This window comes from Dendrobates tinctorius, unplaced genomic scaffold, assembly GCF_039654945.1.
Source record: "Dendrobates tinctorius isolate UK_male_01 unplaced genomic scaffold, ASM3965494v1 ptg000003l, whole genome shotgun sequence".
NCBI lineage: Eukaryota > Metazoa > Chordata > Amphibia > Anura > Dendrobatidae > Dendrobates > Dendrobates tinctorius.
Genome location: NW_027361671.1, coordinates 64069347 through 64089057, shown reverse-complemented (window position 1 = coordinate 64089057; position 19711 = coordinate 64069347). Strand labels below are relative to the sequence as shown.

At 42.2% G+C, this 19711-nt stretch overlaps 1 protein-coding gene across 1 annotated transcript in view; it reads right to left on the bottom strand.

Annotated features, from left to right (window-relative positions):
- The window catches only part of HSD17B4 (hydroxysteroid 17-beta dehydrogenase 4), a 397700-nt gene that overhangs the window by 45562 nt on the left and 332427 nt on the right, over positions 1–19711 (bottom strand). Inside the window, exons 20-22 of the mRNA XM_073554879.1 lie at positions 19473–19559; positions 17385–17474; positions 11396–11534 (exon numbers count right to left, since the gene is read on the bottom strand). Coding sequence (XP_073410980.1) covers positions 11396–11534; positions 17385–17474; positions 19473–19559 — 316 coding nt within the window. The remainder of the gene's footprint in view (positions 1–11395; positions 11535–17384; positions 17475–19472; positions 19560–19711) is intronic.

Below are 19711 nucleotides of genomic sequence, written 5' to 3'. Positions count from 1 at the left end.
GACTTTGGAAATTAGTAGAGAGAGCGATTATCTGGCAGGTGGGGCAGGATATACAATAGTGGGCCATGTCTAACACCCTCTGCCGGTAGGGACCTGGAACCAAGAGTTGTTCCACTATTTCCCCTCAGTGTGGTCACCAGATATAGTAGTTCGCCATTCACGGCGAAATGTGGGAATATAATGTCAGCCTCTGGCTCTTGAGCAATCCCATCAAATACAGATACATTTTCAAAGGCATGCTTTAAGGTAACATCCCACCTCAGAGCATAGCCAAAATTTTCCCCAAACACCTCCAGATCAGGAACCTCAGTCTCACTGACCTCCGCCTCATCTTCGTCACCCACCATGACACATAAGGGGAACTCCTCCACCTCGGGCTGTGACGGGGATTGAGCAGGGTTGGCCTGGCCTCTGTCTGAGACATTTACCATCGTAGCCTTCCTCCATAAGTCCCGGCCGATTATCATGGGGTGTAGTAAGTCTTTCACAAGTCTTTTATACAGACACTGGCAACGGGGTAGTCCTTGGCATCGGCGTGGATACAGCGAACGCCAACGCGCTTCCCTGGATTCCACTGGTGGGGAAGTGTAGACCTGATCAGGGCCACCAAACTCCCCGAGTCCAATAGTTCCAATACCAGCACCCCATTTATGGTCACAGGACATGACTTAGGCCTATCCTCGAGCTGATGGTCCACACTGCAAACAGGGTAATCGAAGTATGAGCAGCACCGGCCTAGACCGCAGTCCATATGTTCAGAAGACAAAGGACAACGGGCAGCGACGTGTCCAGCACCGTGGCACCACCAACAGATCAAGTCCATACAAGCAGTCTTTTGCAATCCTTCAACAGAACCTTGGACCTCCCCCAGTGGTGGCTCTACCCCTCTTTTGGGATTCAGGCTTCCGCTGGGTACCCCAGTATGGGGATGCACCCCCCCCCCAGCTTCTTTAGTGCCCTATCAACCACTTGGTATCTTTCTACTAGGTCGACCAGGTCATCCGCATTCTGAGGACCCACCCTGGGCCACCCATGTCTGTACCGACCTAGGAAGGGAATGGATAAACCTGTCCATTACAACCTGCTCCACCATCTGAGCTGGGGTGGAGGACTCTGGCTTTAACCATTTCTGCACCAGGTGGAGTAAGTCGAACATCTGGGAGCGAGGTGGCTTATCACCATAATACGCCCAATAATGAAACCTTTGGGCCCGAACAGATATCGTCAGCCCTGAGCGAGCGAGTATCTCAGTTTTCAATTTCCCATATTCCTGGACATCTTGCAAGTCCAGGTCATAATAAGCCTTCTGGGGCTCACCGGTTACATACGGGCCAGCACCTCCGCCCACTGGTCTGGCAGCAGTCTCTCTCACTCCACCCACTTAAAAACAGTCAGAGATGCCTCCACATCACTTGGGGTTATTTTCTGAATCGCTCGCCTTACCACCTTCCCGTCGTACATGTTGTCATATGGACTTTTGGGCTGGGTTTCTGGCCTTCCCCGAACGGCCTCAGCAAACAACTCAATCTACTGCTGCAGTTGCTGGATGAGCAACTTACTCGTCTCCTAATGGGCTAGCTGTTGGTGCTGCTGCGCGCTCACCAGTTGCTTGAGGAGGTCCTCCATTTTGCCTGACGCCATCCGCTGGCTGGTGGCCTCCTTTACGCAGGACATGAGGGTTTGACCACGACTGCTACTGGCGTTCCTGCAACGATGCCTGCATTGAAAACACCACTTGTGGTAGTTCACTCACATGGCAGCACAGAGAGGTAGGATAAATGGGTACACCGTCTCTAAGTCCTTGCTGGTTTATTATCAGGCAGCATAAACCAACTCATGGGAACCCAAACTCAGCCGTTCTGGCTCAATCAGGAACAAAACAATCAAAAGGAAAACAAACAACAATACCTGCAACACAATCCGTATGTTGCGGGCGGCACCCAGCTCTGGAGCAGCACAGGTTCAGTCTGTGCCCGACAAGCCACAAAGCCTCTGGAGACATCTCTCTCCTGGCTAGCTGAACACCAACTGCCTGTAAAGCTCGGTTATTTAAACCTAAGCCTGTGATTCCCGTCATGTTATTGATCATACTATCATGACCTCACGCAGGTCCTGGCAGTGGAGATAAAGTGGACCTCCTCCCACCTGCTCTATGTCCACATAAAACCAGCCCTTTTATGCAACTTAAGCCTCACAACATGTAGTGTGCTGGAGGAAAAATGCTCTGGTTTCGTATCACTGACTACGTTTAAGCGCAGTGACACATATCTCCCTTCTACCACCCTGCCAGTGACTGTCACAATATGTATGTATGTATGTATGTATGTATGTATATATATATATATATATATATATATACACACACATACATGCATTTATATATGCACATTCATACATTATATAACTATTCTTTTATGAAAAAATATTTTTATTCTCCTACCTGCATCTGATATAGGAGTTACATTGAGCAAGTCAGTAGTCAAACCATGTAAAATTCCACATCGGTGTTACTCATAACCATAACCTTAAAAACCTGATATGGGACTCATACCTTGATCGAGTTACCAGTCATTTTACCTTGACTTTGCAGAAAGTGGTCCGGCCAGCAATGAATACCGACGTCATGTTGCTTGGCAACTAGAGACTGCATATTGTTTGTGCCGGTATTATATCTCCCACACCAAAAGCAGTACTTACAGCCAAAACAAGAAAAGTAGGAAAACTAATTGATATTTGGGAAACACAAGGGTCAATATTCTATACATTCAAAGAAAAGTGGGTCTATTGTGAGGAATTGTGAGAGATTTAGCATATTTTGTTTTATGAATGGAAAGGGTTAACCCAAGTAACAATGCTGAAAACTAATAACTAATAACTTAATAAATATTAAAACTTTTACAAGATCATGTGAATTAATGGCAATAGCAGCATCAGTAATAAAAAAAAAAAAAAATCTAAAGATTACGGCAAACCACCTCCTCCGCTGCAGATTACATTGTGGCATTGTTGTAGATTTGCCGCATGATTCACCTATTAGGCCACGTGCACACGTTGAGTGTTTTGTATACACCAGTATTTGTAAGCCCAAATCTGGAGTGGAACAATCAGAGGAAAAGTATAACAAACACATCACTTATGCACTTTTCAGCCACTGGTAAAAAAAAAACCCCCATATCAAATACTCAAAGTATGCATGTGGCCTTACAATCCATGGAGACAGAAGCATAAATTGACGCTGCAGATTACAAATCCACTGTGCCAGTTAATTTACACTGTAGACTGTGCTTGAGGTTTCATGAAATCTCATCTAGAGTGCTGCTACTTTAAAGCGAACCTATCACCAGGGTTTTGCTAGGTAAACTACAGACATTGTCATGTTTGCACTGTTAAACTGATTAAAATGATATCTGCTGTTAATAAATCCATCCATATGCTCATGCTCCAGGGCGGGACTGTAGGCAGAGTCTTCTCTTCCTGCTCAAAGCAAGACAAGCCAAGAAGAGACCTGCCCACAGGCCGCCCTGAAGCACAAATAATCTGTCTGTATGATGAGCAGGTCCGGCATCAGCATCCAGGCAAGTGCCGGGACCCTGAGCAGGCAGGGGAGCCCACTTGCCACTGGAGACACCGGTGCACTATGGGGGCCCAGTGCCAGCGTCTGCGAATGTGCCCCCACAAACTCGCTCAGGGCCCCAGTACTTGTAATACTTACCTCTCATCATTCATGCGCTGCGGCGTCTTCTGACGCTGTGACACTTCAGGTCAAAGGGAGCGATGACGTCAAGTCTGTGCGCCCTCTGCCTGAACAGTCACAGTGCAGAGAGCTGTTAGAAGGAGATGCGGAGGAGAGCAGTGGCCAGTGAGGAGAGGCGAGGATTTCATTTTTTAATTTTTTTTTTTTATGTTTGAAGCAATATAACGGACCCATTCTGCATAGAGTATTATATGGGGCCCCATCATATACTGGAGCAATATATGGGGGCCATCATATACTGGAGCATTATATGGGGCCCATTCTGTATGGCGCAATATATGAGGACCATTATATACTGTGTGGAGCATTATATGGGGCGCATTATGTTTCACACATTACATAGGGCCCATTTATGTATGGAGCATTATATAGGGCCCATTTATGTATGGAGCATAATATGAGGCCCATTATATATGGAGTAATACATGGGGCCAATCATATACAATATTATGCATTATACAGGGAACATTATGTATGGAGTAATATATGGGGCTCATTGTGTAAGAAGCAATATAAAGGGCTTATTAAGTATGGAGCATTACATGGGGTCCATTATGTATGGAGCATTCTATGGGGCCCATCATATACAATATGGAGTATTATAAGGGGAGCATTATGTATGGGGCTCATTGTGTATGAAGCAATATATGGGGCCCATTATGTATGATGCATTATATGGGGCCCATCATATATTGTATTGCACATTATATGGGGAACATTAAGTATGGAGCAATATATGGGGTTCATTGTGTATGGAGCATTATATGGGGCACATTATTCTGTATGGAGCACTATGTGGTGCCCATAATACTGTATGGTAGACTATACTGTCTGGTGTCTGAGCTATTGATATCACTCATGCAATGTAAGTAGTAAGTGAAATCTTTGGCATTGTACTACACCTATATCTCTCTGTCATATTTGTGAATCATACTTTGTGCTATGTGCTAAAGGTGTCCACTGAGAATCTTTCTCCTGGAATCCATGAAAACCCAGATAAGACCTTAATATGTTTGCGCTTCGGGGCGGCCTGTGGGCAGGTCTTTCCTTGGTTTCTCTGTCTTAGAGCAGGAAGATAAGACTGCCTACAGTCCCATCCCGGAGCACAAGCATCTCATTAACTGAAAACGTCTAACACTACACAAGAACCACAAGACTGATTTCTTTACAGCAGGTATCATTTTAATCAGTGTAAAGGCCTCGTCTCACATAACGAGATCGCTAGCGAGATCACTGAAACGTCACAGATTTTGTGACGCAACAGCGATCTTGCTACGTGTGATACATAGCGGCGACCGGTCCCAGCGCTGGATATCGCTGATCGTGCTCGAATGTCCTGGGCCATTTTTTGATCGTTGGAGTCCCGCTGGCCAGCATGCATCGCTGTGTTTGACGCCGACGAGCGACCTCGTTGGCGATGTAGAACTCAGGGACGCAGGCGTGAGTCGTTCAGAATAGCTGCTGTGTGACAAGGTACCAACGACCGCCGAGGTCATTATACATATCGCCGTATCGTTGCTGCATCGTTGAAGAGATCTGCCTGTTTGACAGCTTACTAGCGACCATGCAGCGACGCACCAGCGATCCTTACCAGGTCGTATAGTTGTCAGGATCGCTGGTGCATCGCTATGTGAAACGGGACCCTAACACTACCAACCTGACAGTTTCCGTAGTTTACTTTACAAAATCCTGCAGACAGGTTCGCTTTAAACATGAGAATATCTTCTATTTGCTCCATGGAAACCCCTGTTAAATGCCACAATGTCATGGGATTACCAGTGTGCATTCTACTTGGAGTGAACGAGCGTTGTCGATCTGGGAGGCAAGTATGTTTTTTTTTGTACTACTATACACTAACGAGGGGTATGGATCCTGAACAAGGCTTTGGCTTGTTATTTAACCCTGGTCATACTTCAAGTCTCTTAACAAGGTAGGATGGTACTTACTACTTCTCAATGTTAATCAGAAAGTAAAGGATAGCTTTCTTACAGAATGAAAGAAATGAATATGCATAGTTTTCTCCCAATGGAGCTTGACCACAAGCCTCCATACATAGCTTGTCTTTTTAAGGAGAAACAGTACTCCTCCCCCAAGAGAATGGAGGTTTCGTATGTGTAATATAATGACATGAAAAAGCTTTGAAGTTATGAGAAAAAAAAAATCATCTCATAAAAATACTTCCTTCCTTTTCCGAGCACTCTTCTCCAACGCCAAGCTCAAGGACATTCACTGAGTGTGCCAAAGCAGGACTCATCAGCCATGACAGCAATGAGCTGAAGGCTCTGTGCAGTTTCTAGTGCTGTCAGTAGCTGTGCCTTGAACATCCTCACAGAGCAAGGGTTGAAATGACAAGTTGTAGATTAAAAGACAAGGAAACACAGCTGAGTAACAAATTTAATAATGGAACAAGCCTAGCAGCGAGGCCCAAAGGAGTACGATAAACACTTACCGAGAAAGCCTCAGGGGCTTAAAATTTTACTTGGAGTTTTTAATCCAAAAAGTAAGCCAGGGAAAAAGCTGCAGAACAGCAGCCTAAACCTATCAACATTAGCAGATTAAAAACAACATTTCTGCTGTCATAAAGAAAATATGTTAACTTGCTGAAAAGTAAGATAGACAAAGGGACATCATAATAGTTAACATGTATGAATGTTCTTCATTCTACTCTCGTCATACTGTGGACATTTTGCTACGATGAAAACTCAATGATGCAGATAGATTAAAATATTTGGACTTGATGTACAGACGTGCCAGTCACAGTCTGAAGAGGACAAGTAAGGTTGATATCGTTATGAGTGCCTAAAAGGAAGCATAGCCTGCTCAAGTATGGCCAAAGGTGTCCACAGGAACGGACATATAAACCCCGTAGAAAAGACGCCTTTAGTAATGTGATAAGACTACTATGCTATGATTATTATTGCAGGTTTTGAGGTCAATCTTCAATTTGAAGTACCTTCTGGAACCACTAGCACTACAGCCAATACACTGTGGCTAGTGATGGGCGAGTGGCATAGTTGCTCAGGTACCCCTGAGCATGCTCTGATGATCTCTGAGTATTTTGGCGAGCTCTGTGCTTTAGTTTTCCTCGACTCAGCTACATGATTTGCGACTTGTAGACAGGCTGAATACATGTGGGAATTCCCTAACAAACAGGCATTCCACACATGTATTCAAGCTGTCTAGCAGTCGCAAATCATGTAGCTGAGGCGATGAAAACTAAATCTCTGAGCGCACCAAAATACTCGGAGATCACCCGAGCAACAAGTATACTCGCTGATCACTAATTGTGGCTAATTGACTTCACTTTCGGCTGTGCAGTTGGATGGCTTTTAGTCAGTTTTAGGTCTAACATTCTTAGCTGGTTAATTTCCTAATATATACTTACAGAGGTCGAAGCTTTATTCGTGTAATACTGAGCTTTAAATCCTCGGCTTGGACAGAATAAAATATGCAATTCTGTCTGCTGCCTCGACTTAATACAATTGTATTTTAGACCAATTTATGAACAGTATGAAATGAGCGCTCTCTTGTAGTACCTACAGGCAGACACTATCATTTAAAAAGAGTCTATGAGATGGAAAAAAAAGCTGGAGAAAAAAGAGAACTAAAGAAAATGTCTAAACTAAATTCCTGGATGGATAGTTTAATTTACGATATGACAAATGCCTTTGAGGATGAGCAGTATGACGCTCCTCTCTATTCCTTTCATGTATATAAAACGTGTGGTGGATATTCTGATATAATACTAACGAAAGGGGATGGAGAGGTGATGCGGAGAAAAGTAGAGGCTGCTCACACTGCTGTCTATCCTGTCTTACCTGATCTCATACTGCAGAAAATAACAATTGCCAAGGTAAGAAAAAGGCTGCTCACATTGCTGGTCACTATGTCTATCTGATCTAATAATTCAAATAATCTTGGATGCGGAGGTAAGAAGAGGCTGCTCACACTGCTGTTCACTATGTCTATCTGATCCAATAATACAAATAATCATGGATGCTGAGGTAAGAAGAGGCTGCTCACACTGCTCTTCACCAAGTCTATCTGATCTAATAATAAAAATAATCATGGATGCTGAGGTAAGAAGCGGCTGCTCACCATGTCTATCTGATCTAAAAATACAAATAATCATGGATGCTGAAGTAAGAAAAGGCTGCTCACACTGCTGTTCACCAAGTCTATCTGATTTAATAATACAAATAATCATGGATGCTGAGGTAAGAAGAGGCTGCTCACACTGCTGCTCACCATGTCTATCTGATCTAGAAGTACAAATAATCATGGATGCTGAGGTAAGAAAAGGCTGCTCACACTGCTGTTCACCAAGTCTATCTGATTTAATAATACAAATAATCATGGATGCTGAGGTAAGAAGAGGCTGCTCACACTTTTGTCCACCTTGTTTATCCGATCTAATACTGGAAATATCAGGGGTGAAGTTAGAAAAGGCTGCTCACATCAGAAAATGGATGCTGAGGTAAGCAGAGGCTGCTCACACTGTTGTCTACCCTGTAATTCTGAATGACAATACATGGTAAAGGCATCTCATGGTCGCTGCTGTGGAGCTTCCTACTGCACACGCTCACATGCCCATTTTAATTATACAGTGATTAGTTCCCTTCATAAAGCAATTGTGTTCTGCTAATTAAAAGTACAGTATGTAGGAACTCCTTTCTAATGACATTTCTTTTAGTTATTTATTTTTTTGTATTCCTGAATAGAGATGGGCGAACGTGACTAGTGAAGTTCGGGGATCGTACTAAACATCTAGTGTACGTGAACGGAACCCAAACGTGGACCTCTTCCGAAAGACAGTGGTACTGTTCAGGTTTCGGCAGCCGGTACATCAGGTGTTTCCCACACTGCCATCTATGTGACAGTGTGAGAAGCACCAACTCTGATCAGCAGTAAGTTCAGCATGTGAGCCAACAACTCTGACTGGTGGTAAAAGGGTTACCACCGGTCACAGGCATCGGCTGATAAGATTACTACTCTCATCATCGTATGCCTGCTCTCACTGATAGCAGCGAGAGCAGGTGTATAATGATAAAAGTATTCAACAGCCAGCACTTATGTAATATCTAAATAATTAATAAATTGTGATGGGGTCCCCAAGCGATTTTTAAAAAATTATTTTTGGCAACCAGCCAAGCTAAAGCAGACAGTTGGTGGCTGAAATTCTCAGACTGGCAAGGGGCCATGGATGTTGGCCCTCCCAGCCTAAAAATAGCAGAACACAGCTGCGCTATAAAAGGTGCATCTATTACATGCACCAATGCTAATATGCAAATAAAGTCCGTGGAGCCTCATTTAAGAGTCTCAAAAACGGGACTAGCCAGATCTTCCTCCAGGGAAGGACCCAGCCAAGGAGTGGCTCCTCTTGGAAACCACCATTACCACCATATCAAGTGGCCCCCTAAGTCAATATCCAGCTCTTTACGCGTTTACAGATATGACAAGGGAAATACCAAGGCCAGGTATCCATCCACAGACAACTGTTTCGGGGTGTTGCCCCTCATCAGTGTAGAGCAGGATTCTGGCCAGGGAGCAATGCACCTAGGATTTCACTGATTGAGCGCCTTTGCCAGCTGCCGTAGTGTTCTCTTTGACTGGTCTCCCTGGGGTCAGTGATTGTTTCGTGATGCACCAATGCTGGCACTTTGCCAAGCTCTTCCCACTTGCTTTGGTGATGTGTCAAGTGGGGTAATAGTTATTGAAAAAAAAAAATTGAAAAAACACCATATTCTTCACCCGTTTAACGAGAATATGATCGTTGTAGGACAGATATGGGTTGTCGTCAAACAGGTGAGAAACATGGTATTTTTTTATTTTTGAAAATAAATAGGTAAAAGAAAGTGGAGAGTTTTATTTCAAATTAAGGACTTTATTCTTGCTGTGTCTTTTATTACAATCTGACTATGGGATTAGTAATGAGGGTGTCTTATAGATGCTTCTCCATTACTAACTTGTGGGCTTGATGTCAGCTGACCTCACAAAGCTGACATCAACCCCACAAATATTACCTCACTTGCCGCCGAACCATGGCAAGTGGGAAGAGCAGGGCAAAGCACCAGAATTGGCACAGCTAACAGTTGTACCTTTTCTGAGGAGGCTGCGGGCTGCTATTTTTAGGCTGGAGGGGGGCCAATATCCATGACCCCTTACCAGCCTGAGTATACCAGCTTCCAGCTGTCTGCATTAGCTTGGAGGGTAGTCAAAAATGGGCATATCCTACGTCTTTAAAAAAAAAAAAAGTGGGGACCCCTCTATTTTTGATAACCAGCCAAGCTAACGCTGACAGCTGAGGGCTGCAGCCTTCAGCTGTCAGTTTTGCCTGCACTGGTTGTCCAAAAAAGAGGGGACCCCACATCATTTTTTAAAAATAATTTGTTGCACATTATTGATTGCTATCAGCGAGAGCAGGCGTACTCATTAGTCGACGGTTGTGATCGGTGGTAACCTTTTTACTGCCGGTCAACGCTGCTAGCTCACACGCTGTCATCTGTGTGAAAGTGTGGGAACTGCAGCGTTCTGATCAGTGGTAACCTGAAAGATTATCGTCGATTAGCGTCAGTGATTTTCACGCTGTCACACAGATAATGTGGGAAATACCGAATGTTCAGGCCCATCATTCATTTGTGTGGGGTCTGGGTTTGACTTTGGGAACCCGAACCAAACTTTTTTTTTAAAATGTTTGGCCGATCACATACATCCACAGGTTCGCCCATCACTATTCCTGAAGAACCCCTTTAAGACATTATTAAACATTTTCACATACCTTCAAACAGACTTAGCACTGTAGAGAAAATTATGCTAATTACTTGGCTAGCTCCATTCCAGTCAAGGGCTCCAGCTCTCCTCACTAAACCCCATTGGCTACTCAGCTTTGACAAGAATGTGTCACACATGGGCTTCCCGGGTCAATGAATGTGTTGTTCTAACTGATATGCGCAGTAAGTATAGGAATCAAGGAGTTAATTAGCATAATATTTTATAAAACAATTGGTAAATTTCATTGAGAAGTTTGCCTAGAAACCAGAAGGGTTAGGGCTTGTGCACAAGTTGCAGATTTGGTGTGTTTTTGCCATGCAGATTTGCTAGTGAAACCTGAAGCAATCCTGATGTCAGAGAAGTGAGTGAGAAACCTGAAGTCTCATGCGCACGTTGCTTATTTTTGACTTGCAGATTTAGTGCAGAAAATAATCTGAAACATGTCAATTCTCTGTGCGTTTTTGCCCTGCATTTTTCACCACTGACTTCACTCAAATCAGTCAAAGCGCAGGGCAAAAATGCACCAGGAAAAGCGCGTTTTTACAGCTGCAGTTTTCATGCCAAGAGATGCAGAAATTGTGCAGAAATTTCCCCATTTACTCAACGTGTGACCATAGTAGATAATACAACTTTTGAGCATAAAAATGAAACTATATCCTAAGAAAAATAAAAATAAGACAATCATCCAGTGTTGCATTTAGTTTTTACCGCTGTACGAAAAAATTTGAAAAGTGAGAGCAAAATCTCTACAGTGGGACAGCCACGAACCAAATGAATCCCAGGTGTCTATAAACTTCAAAAAGAAAAACAAAAATATAGGACAGAAAATTAAAATAAACTGCAGGTTCTGAGAACCGAAATGGGACTCACTCCATTGTGCAGCAGATTCTCCATCCTTGGTGATGTCCCACTGGAAGACTGCGTTTACTTTTTTAACCAGCTCGCTGCCAACATCTTTGATACGACGGCCAATTTCTTCAAAGACCAAGGTACTCTGCAGCCCTACATCCTACAAAGTCATGATCACAACTTGGTTATATTTGTGTACATATAAAAAAGCAAAATATTGCTATTACATTTAATAAAGAAAAATACAAGCATATATCTTAACATACCATTGTAGAAAGTCTACACTACGTAATGTTACACAGACATTTTACATTTAACAAGAAAATGTAACCAAAGGATGGGGGAAAAAGTAAAAAAAAAAAAAAAAAAAAAAAAAAGGGAAGGGTGCTGAAGATCATTTATGGGACCGCGTTTCAGTAATCCAACCATAGTTACAAAAAATTTTTTATTTGTCAGGCATGATGAAATATAGCTGGCCAATTGAGTAATCCAAATCAATTTCGATCTGACTGGGTGTAACTGTACTACAGCGTTCTTCTTCAAAGCAGCCATGACACTCATTGCTGCGAAGAATAAGGAAGGGATAAGCTTGTGATCAGGTTTTGATATCTCTTGGATGGTCTCATTTATCAAAGCATGAGACAGAGATTATATTTATTAGTGATTGTGTAAACAAGGTTATACATTTGGCTCCAGAATTGGCATATTATAGAGCATTTCCAAAGTGAGGTGAAATTCCATTCCTCCCATAAAATATATGGAGGAAAAGAAGCCTACATGGCTGGAGTCAGCCACCAAAGTAGTACTTTATAGGTAACTTCCACAAGGGGCATGCTGAAAGTTTAGTGGTCCTAGAAGTCATATCTTGTCATTCTAGAGTTAAAAATTGTTGCATCAGGTCTTGTTCTCACATAGGCATACATCATAGGTTTTTTTATTGTTAGATGTGAATATACTGGTTTCTCGCATTAAGTAAGCATGAGTGCTCAAAGAAGAAGGACACAGATTTTTCGATTAAGTGTCTTCATGTAAAGTAAAAAATAAAATGGATCAGTTTGTATCGAAACATTTTAGATCAGGCATTTTATATTTCTCTTGGAAAAAATACTGTGCATGAATCTTTCAAAGAAATGTCCTATTCGATAAAGCTATGTTTCCTGCGAACATCTGATAGCATGAAGTTACATACCAGGCTACAAACTAAAGGGAGGAGTAAGTGGGGAAACCAATTTAAACCTATGTTCAAATCTATTGCCAGCGAGGAACAGAGTATTGGGCACCAAATAAATAGGCGATGCTTAGGTGCTACACAACCCTGCTGGCAGACAACAAGAAGGATTTGGAGATTATTTTGCAGGTTAAGGAAGAGCGTGAAAAATTCGGGATGTATCCGAACGTCACGAAAACAAAGATCATGACAACAGCGCAAACGACTAACATGGAAATGGTTGACAAGTGCATATTTCTTGGCTCCAAGGAAGCCAAGGAATCTGACAGCAGACCTGAAGTAAAATTAAGCATAGCACTTGGATGGGATGCAATGGGCCACATGAACAAGGTCTGCAAGACGAGAGACATCACCCACACTACTAAATGGTGATTGGCCAACACAATATTCTTCTCAATAGCAACATACAGATGTGAGATCTGGACAGTCAAAAAGGCGGACAAGAAGAAAATTGACTCATTTTAACTTTGGCACTGGAGGACGCTTCTACGGATTCCATGCACAGCCAGGAACACCAATGGAGACATCTTGACCAATTCAAGCCAAAACTGTCGCTGAAGCTAAGATAATCAAACAAAAAATAGCTTAATTTGTCCGCATTATACGAAGTCAGCTTTTGGAGAAAGACATCATGCTTGAATCTGTCAGCGGCAAAAGAAGAAGAGGATGTCCAAGAACCATCAAGAGAAACACGAGAATGACCATTGGTGAACTGAAAGAAGCAACGCGGATAGAACTGCATGGTGAGAGATGATCGAGAGAATGACCAAGAGGCGTACTAGACTCAGCGGACAGGAGAGTTTTGATGTTAACTATACTAAAAAGTCAATCTGTATAGAATGTATCGCAGTAGGTAGAGCAAATTTGTGAAGTGTTTATGAAAAAATAATAAAGAACTTTAGGAAAGTAGAATAGGAATATTTAATTCAATTTCAGATGCCGAGACCACCATTTACTTTGGTAGCATAGAGAGTGGGTTTTAGGAACTGTACATTTGGAGTTCAAAAAATAATTTTAAATTGATTTTTAGATACTGCATCTTATAGCTCAAAATTAAAAGCAGATCTGTCGCAACACATTCAGCATACACTATGAAATAAATATTTTAATTTGATGAGCCTAGTGTAATTACTTTGAAAAGCCATGTCAGACTACTTCTATAATCCTTTCTGGATGTAATACTCAGTCTCTGTCTGTCAGCTCTGCAGCATGTCTCCTCTTTGCTGATGTCGAGATCTCACACTGCAGGGTCAGGAGAGTGACTACCATTTGGACTCATGCCTTCTGTCACACTCTTAACTGAAATATCACGATTATAAAGCCACTCTGACAATGGCTTTCATAACAAGTACACCAGCCTCATCAAGTCTAAGATCTATTTGATAATGTATGTCACCTGAATTGTGAGATCTGTTGACAGATGAGCTTTAAATGGATTAAATTCAGCATATAATAAGCAGTGGTAAAGCCTCTGACTAGTCATGGTTATTAATAAGATCAGAAATGTATCAGTACTGATAGAGTGTGGTATAAGTAAAATATATTTGAAGCTGTTAATTGTTCATAAAAGAAAGCAAACTCATTTTAGTGAAGCTGCGAATTACAAGGCACAATAATTATTTTTCTCAGAAATTCATTGTTCTCAAATCAATGGCGTGTACCATGGAGCAGCCTGTCATACCTAGTAATTCTATTCCATTATATAGCCCAGTACGGGATTATACAATGTATTCCATGCAGTAAAATACTGTCTGGCTGCAGTTGTTATTGGAGCGGGAAATTTATTGCTTAAGGCAGACCAGATTAAATGTCATAATGAGAATGATTACACTGGAATTGCTTGCCAATAATTCTGTCCTATATAAAATATACATTTGCCATGTTTAAGACCTTATAACAGAAAAGTATGAGACAGGAGAATTTTACAGAGATTTTCCAAAACGTTCATGAAATAAGGAACATGGACCCAGCTGAACGGATATCAGTCTCTTTTTTATATTAGATCCTCCGCACTCATGTTACCATACAGTTCATAGGGCCAAGGTCAACATGTGGTGAGGGAACCCTGCCCCCCAGACATACAGGACTTTATGGACAGGACGTTGCGCCATTCAGAGACCATCCCAAGGGTGTGAGCACGCAACGGCTTTCCCAGGACATATGTTCTCCAGCACCTCTTGCTGCCATACTTATTGGTGGCAGAGATGCTCATGTGTGTACTGGGCGATAACAGGGAGACAGAAAAATATTACTTGGATTATGTTGTGGTTGTCTGGAATAGGACACATTTTTAGTAAAGCTCTGCTCAATAGTAAAGTTATTCTGGATGTTTCTAAGCTGAAAAAATGGCATCACAGTAGCTCCAAGGCTAGAATAATGAGAGGGCGAGTTCTGCCCCCGAGAAGCTCAGGCATCACTATGCTTGTGCTGGGGATGCTCCAACAGAAAAAGATCAGAAAGCCCTGCACTAGAGATATGCAAGAAACTCCTGCAGATCTGCCTGTTTTTTCCCCAAGGAGAAAATTAAGCTGACTCTACAGGGAATGGGATCTTTAGTTACTTTTAAGAAGAAAAATAAACAACAAAAACAGATTTTCTAATCCTCTCCACAGCTGACACATAGCAAACCTAGACTAGACAGTCTGTCCAAGAACCAAACTTATAATAGATTTAGTGCATATTTAAAGGAGGTATCCAGGACTTAAAAAAAAAAAAAAAAAAAAAGTATGTAGTTACTAACAGAAGTGCTGATTGACAGCCGGCTTCTGCTACCTAATAGGGGAAGTCAGCTGTCAATCAGCATGACACCAGTGGTCAAGCCCTATCAACAGGAAGAGGAACCTCTGCTCTGTTGACAGGGAGTGGCTGAATCTGTGGCAGGAGCCGTCAATGACTGGCGCTGGGTACAACAGGCAAGAAGGTGCGTTAGCAACTACATGCCTTCTCTTTTTTTTTTTTTTTTCTCTAAGTCCCGGATATCCAGTTTAAACACTTTGGCTAACTTTACAAAGATTCTTAGTTGGCAGCATTAATATATGGGGCATGTTATGGGCTACCATTAACCTTTGTGCAGCATTATATGGGGCATATATTAATATGGAGCATTTTGCATTTCCCACCCTCGGCTTATACTCAAGTCATTAAGTTTTCCCAGATTTTTGTGACAAAATTAGGGGGGGTTAGCTTATACTCGGGTCGGCTTATACACGAGTATAGACGGTAAATAAATCTTTATACTATCCACTAGCAATTAGGATCACAAACGTCCAAGTAAAGACAGTGATGGATGTTTGAATTTGCAAACCCTTACCGTAGTCTCTGCCATCACTTTTACTACAAGGAACTCCTTCCTATACAATACATGCAGCAGAACGCTCAGCTTATCCCCTGGTTTGTATACTAGGCTGTTGATACTAATTACTAATGTCCTGTGTTTATTTTGTATTAAGGAGAACTAAAGGGGATAGGTTTACAAAAAAAAAAAAAAAACTGTACCTAAGCACGAATAGTCAGGTAATTGCAACCTCTTTGTTGTGCACGGCGCCATTCTTCCCCGGTACAGAGCAGTCACACACCACTCTTGCCAGGGAAATCAGAAGTCTCTGCTGACATCACGTCTACAGAGCGGAGGCTTCTTTTCTGGTCTGCTCTGTTGACAGGGCGGGACTTCTGAAGTCATTCCAATGGTCAATCGAAATGACCTTGGAATTCCCGCCCCACTGCATCAGCAGAGGCAGCTGGATCCTCGGTAGTGTGTGATCGCACTGTGCCAGGGAAGCACGGCGCTGGGCACAACAGGCAGGTAAGTTCCAATTAACTGACTGTTAGTGCTTAGATATATTTTTTGTTTACCCTTTAGGGTTCGTTTCTGTGGGCAGAAACCGGCAGCGCTTTGGATGCTCCGTCCAAAGCGCTGCTGGCTTTTAAACACCGGTGATTCCGCATGTGTTCATTGAACCATGCGGAATCACCACATCCTATACATTGTAAGGGTGACTATCTTAAAATAGATATGCTGAGGCTTGGAAGACGCGCCGCATGTCCGGTTACGTAGGGAAGCCGGAAGCGTCCCAGCACGCATAGTGAAGATGGTATTTCACAAAATCCCCTCCACTATACTGTAAAATCTGGCTGCTGTGGGATGGATGCTGTGGCTGTACGCAGAGTCCAACCCGCAGCGTTTACTGACCGTGGAAAAATACCCTTAAAGAAGAAAAAATTATATGCAGTGCAATAGTGCAAATCAGCGCCCGGCTGTGTTTTCTTGCATCAGCATTATATGGAGTGACCAAGTTAGCATTCATGTTACTGTGTGTTAATTGTGACAAAGCTGCAGTGGATTTATTGAATTTTTAGCCATGTATCTTGCTTCAGCATTGTGCTGAAAAGGCGAATCAGAAAGCAGGGCTAACAGGAACACGCCAAGAATCAATGGGGACTTCTCCCGGACGCGTCTATTTTTCTTTTTAAATAAATTGTGTCACAGAGAGCAATGTAACACTGGTGGCCACTGTATTGATGTGCTGTTTTTCCTGTAAACATAACAACAAATCAATATGGCAAGGTGAAATTAAATTGCACTTTTTTTTTTACTTGCATCTATGTCTTTTGTGAGTTTTCCAGAATAGAAAGAATCTGCAACTACAGCATCTAAACCTCCCACAATCTTTATTAGCTCTACTGAAATCATCTGAAAATGTATCCCATTGTGTCTTACTATCTAAGAACATTACAGCTCCGAATTTTAATCTATACGTGGGTTAAGGCAAGGCATCTCCGTACCTGGACTGCAGCTTTGGATGACAAACTATTAACAGATGATGTAAGGTCAACGTAGGCACCGGCAATGGCTATTTCTCCAGTCTCTTTCACCTGAAAAAAATAAAGGAAGTGGCCGTGTAACTTTTTAAGCAAGCATTTCCTCAAGGTGTCTCAAGTAAGAAAAAGAGCATTCGGAGTCACTTTATCTTCGCTGCAGTCATTTCCTCTGACATTTCATGACATGCCTGCTCCAATCCTCACAGAGATCAATAAGCCTCATCCTTTCCAAGAGAACACTGACATCATTCAAGAGGTATAAAAGGTCAAATGTCTTTGAGACATCTTTAATGATTTGTTCTCTAAATGTGCAAGTGTGTATACACATTGATCGACTGGGTGTAAAATGATGTTCTCCGCTTTAAGTCTGAAATGTACCGTCTTGAAGCAAACTGGCATTTAACATGTTAATCGAAAATATGGTCTGATATGTATAAAATATGGTCTGCAATATCAAAATGCTACAATTCACCTTTGCTGATCATGCATACAAAGATTCAGTTCTCCATAGTAAGTATTATTCTCTACAACCAAGAGGTTATTGGGGAATACTGCAGTGACCTTTGATGACCTTGCTTTGAGACTAGGTCCATTTGCTGGTTTATTCCCATTTCTTTTTTCGCATTATTTTTACAGCTTTTGATTATGTTCAGACGTCTTTTTTTTAGAAAAAGATACAAAAATTAGGTCCATAATTCAGACCTCCTTTTCCCTTACGTTCAATGTTCATGACTTACAATGCTCCTGACACAAATGATCAATGTGTATAGGGTATAAAAGGTCTGACTTAGGGTAAGTGCACACGTAGTTTTTAGGGTGTGCAGATTTTATTGGCAAAAGTCCTGCGGTTTATCTGAGGATAAGATTAGCCTACGGTTTCACAGCTCATAATGATAAGGTGTGAAACCGCAGCGGAAACTGCACAAAGAATTGACATACTGCGGGTTGTAACCCGCAGCAAAACCGCGCGGAAAAATCCGCAGCATGTGCACTGCGTTTTTTTTTTCCCATAAGAAATAAAGGTACTGTCCAACGCAGCAGAATCTGCTGCGGACCCGCAGAGCCAAAACCGCTGCGGATCCGCAGCAGAATCCGCAGCGTGTGCATATACCCTTATGGAAACTGAATCATCATCTAGCATATATTTCTATATATGTATAAAGAGTAGTGAGGAGCAAATGTGCTCGGATAAGGTGTTATTGGAGCATGCTTGTGTGCCTGAAAAACATGTTCGAGTCCCCGCGGTTGCATGTCTCGCGGCTGATGGGCAATCAATACATGTGTTGTGGCTGCCAAACAGGTGCGAGATATGCAGCCGCGGGGACTCGAATATATTTTCCGAGCACGTCGAAGACACTCAGTTAACACATTAGCACGTTCTTATAAGATCTTATACGAGCACGTTCCCTCATCACTAATAAACATACTTTATTTTACTTTTTCTATTGAAAACCATAGTGTACTGTATCAAACAAGCAATGGGTGATGAAAGCAGTCGTCAGGTAAGCAGTGGAATACGTCATAAAAAATGCTAGACAAGGAGAGCATAAAAGGAGGCAATCCTGGGAAATATTGTCTAAATGTCTCAGCATAAATGGGAGGCTTTATTAGCTTTATGGTGTGTCAAAAAAGCGGCTCGCAGTTCTTTCCCCACTTCATCACTTGCAAAATGTAATATATACTCCATTGTATAGGAGATGTATTCATTATACTAAGCGGTTAGTCCTCCAGCTACATTCATCTTTCACATTATACGATGCAAACAGCAGCTTTATGCTGGAACACAATAGCTCCATACAATGATGCAGATTTGTGTGTCTATGGTTTCAGGATCACATTAGAAGCGGACGCTTTACACCAATCTGACAATTGCCAGCAAAGGCGATCCTTGATTCAGGCAAAGTACCGTAAGAGCACTAAACAAACGGTTATGTAAAATCCACACTATTCCGCTAACCTGCAATATGCCTGAAGCTAGAAATAAATCCCATATCCATAGACAGGTTGATCTGCATTTAGAAAAAGAGTCAGACCACAAATCTGGCTACTGACCTTAGACTGAAGGTGAATTCTGTTGCCTTCTTTCCACATTTCTGTTTGCAACGTTTGTCCAGGCAACACTGGTTTTGCAAAGCGGACCTTGGGAGATGACGGATGTTAAAGGATGACATATATTACAATTTCTAATGTTGTATAGTAAGAACATATAAATAGAAGTGTTATCACATCACACTACACAATAAGGCTACATGGCCAACCTAATGTATGACATTATACTCCTCACTGAGATG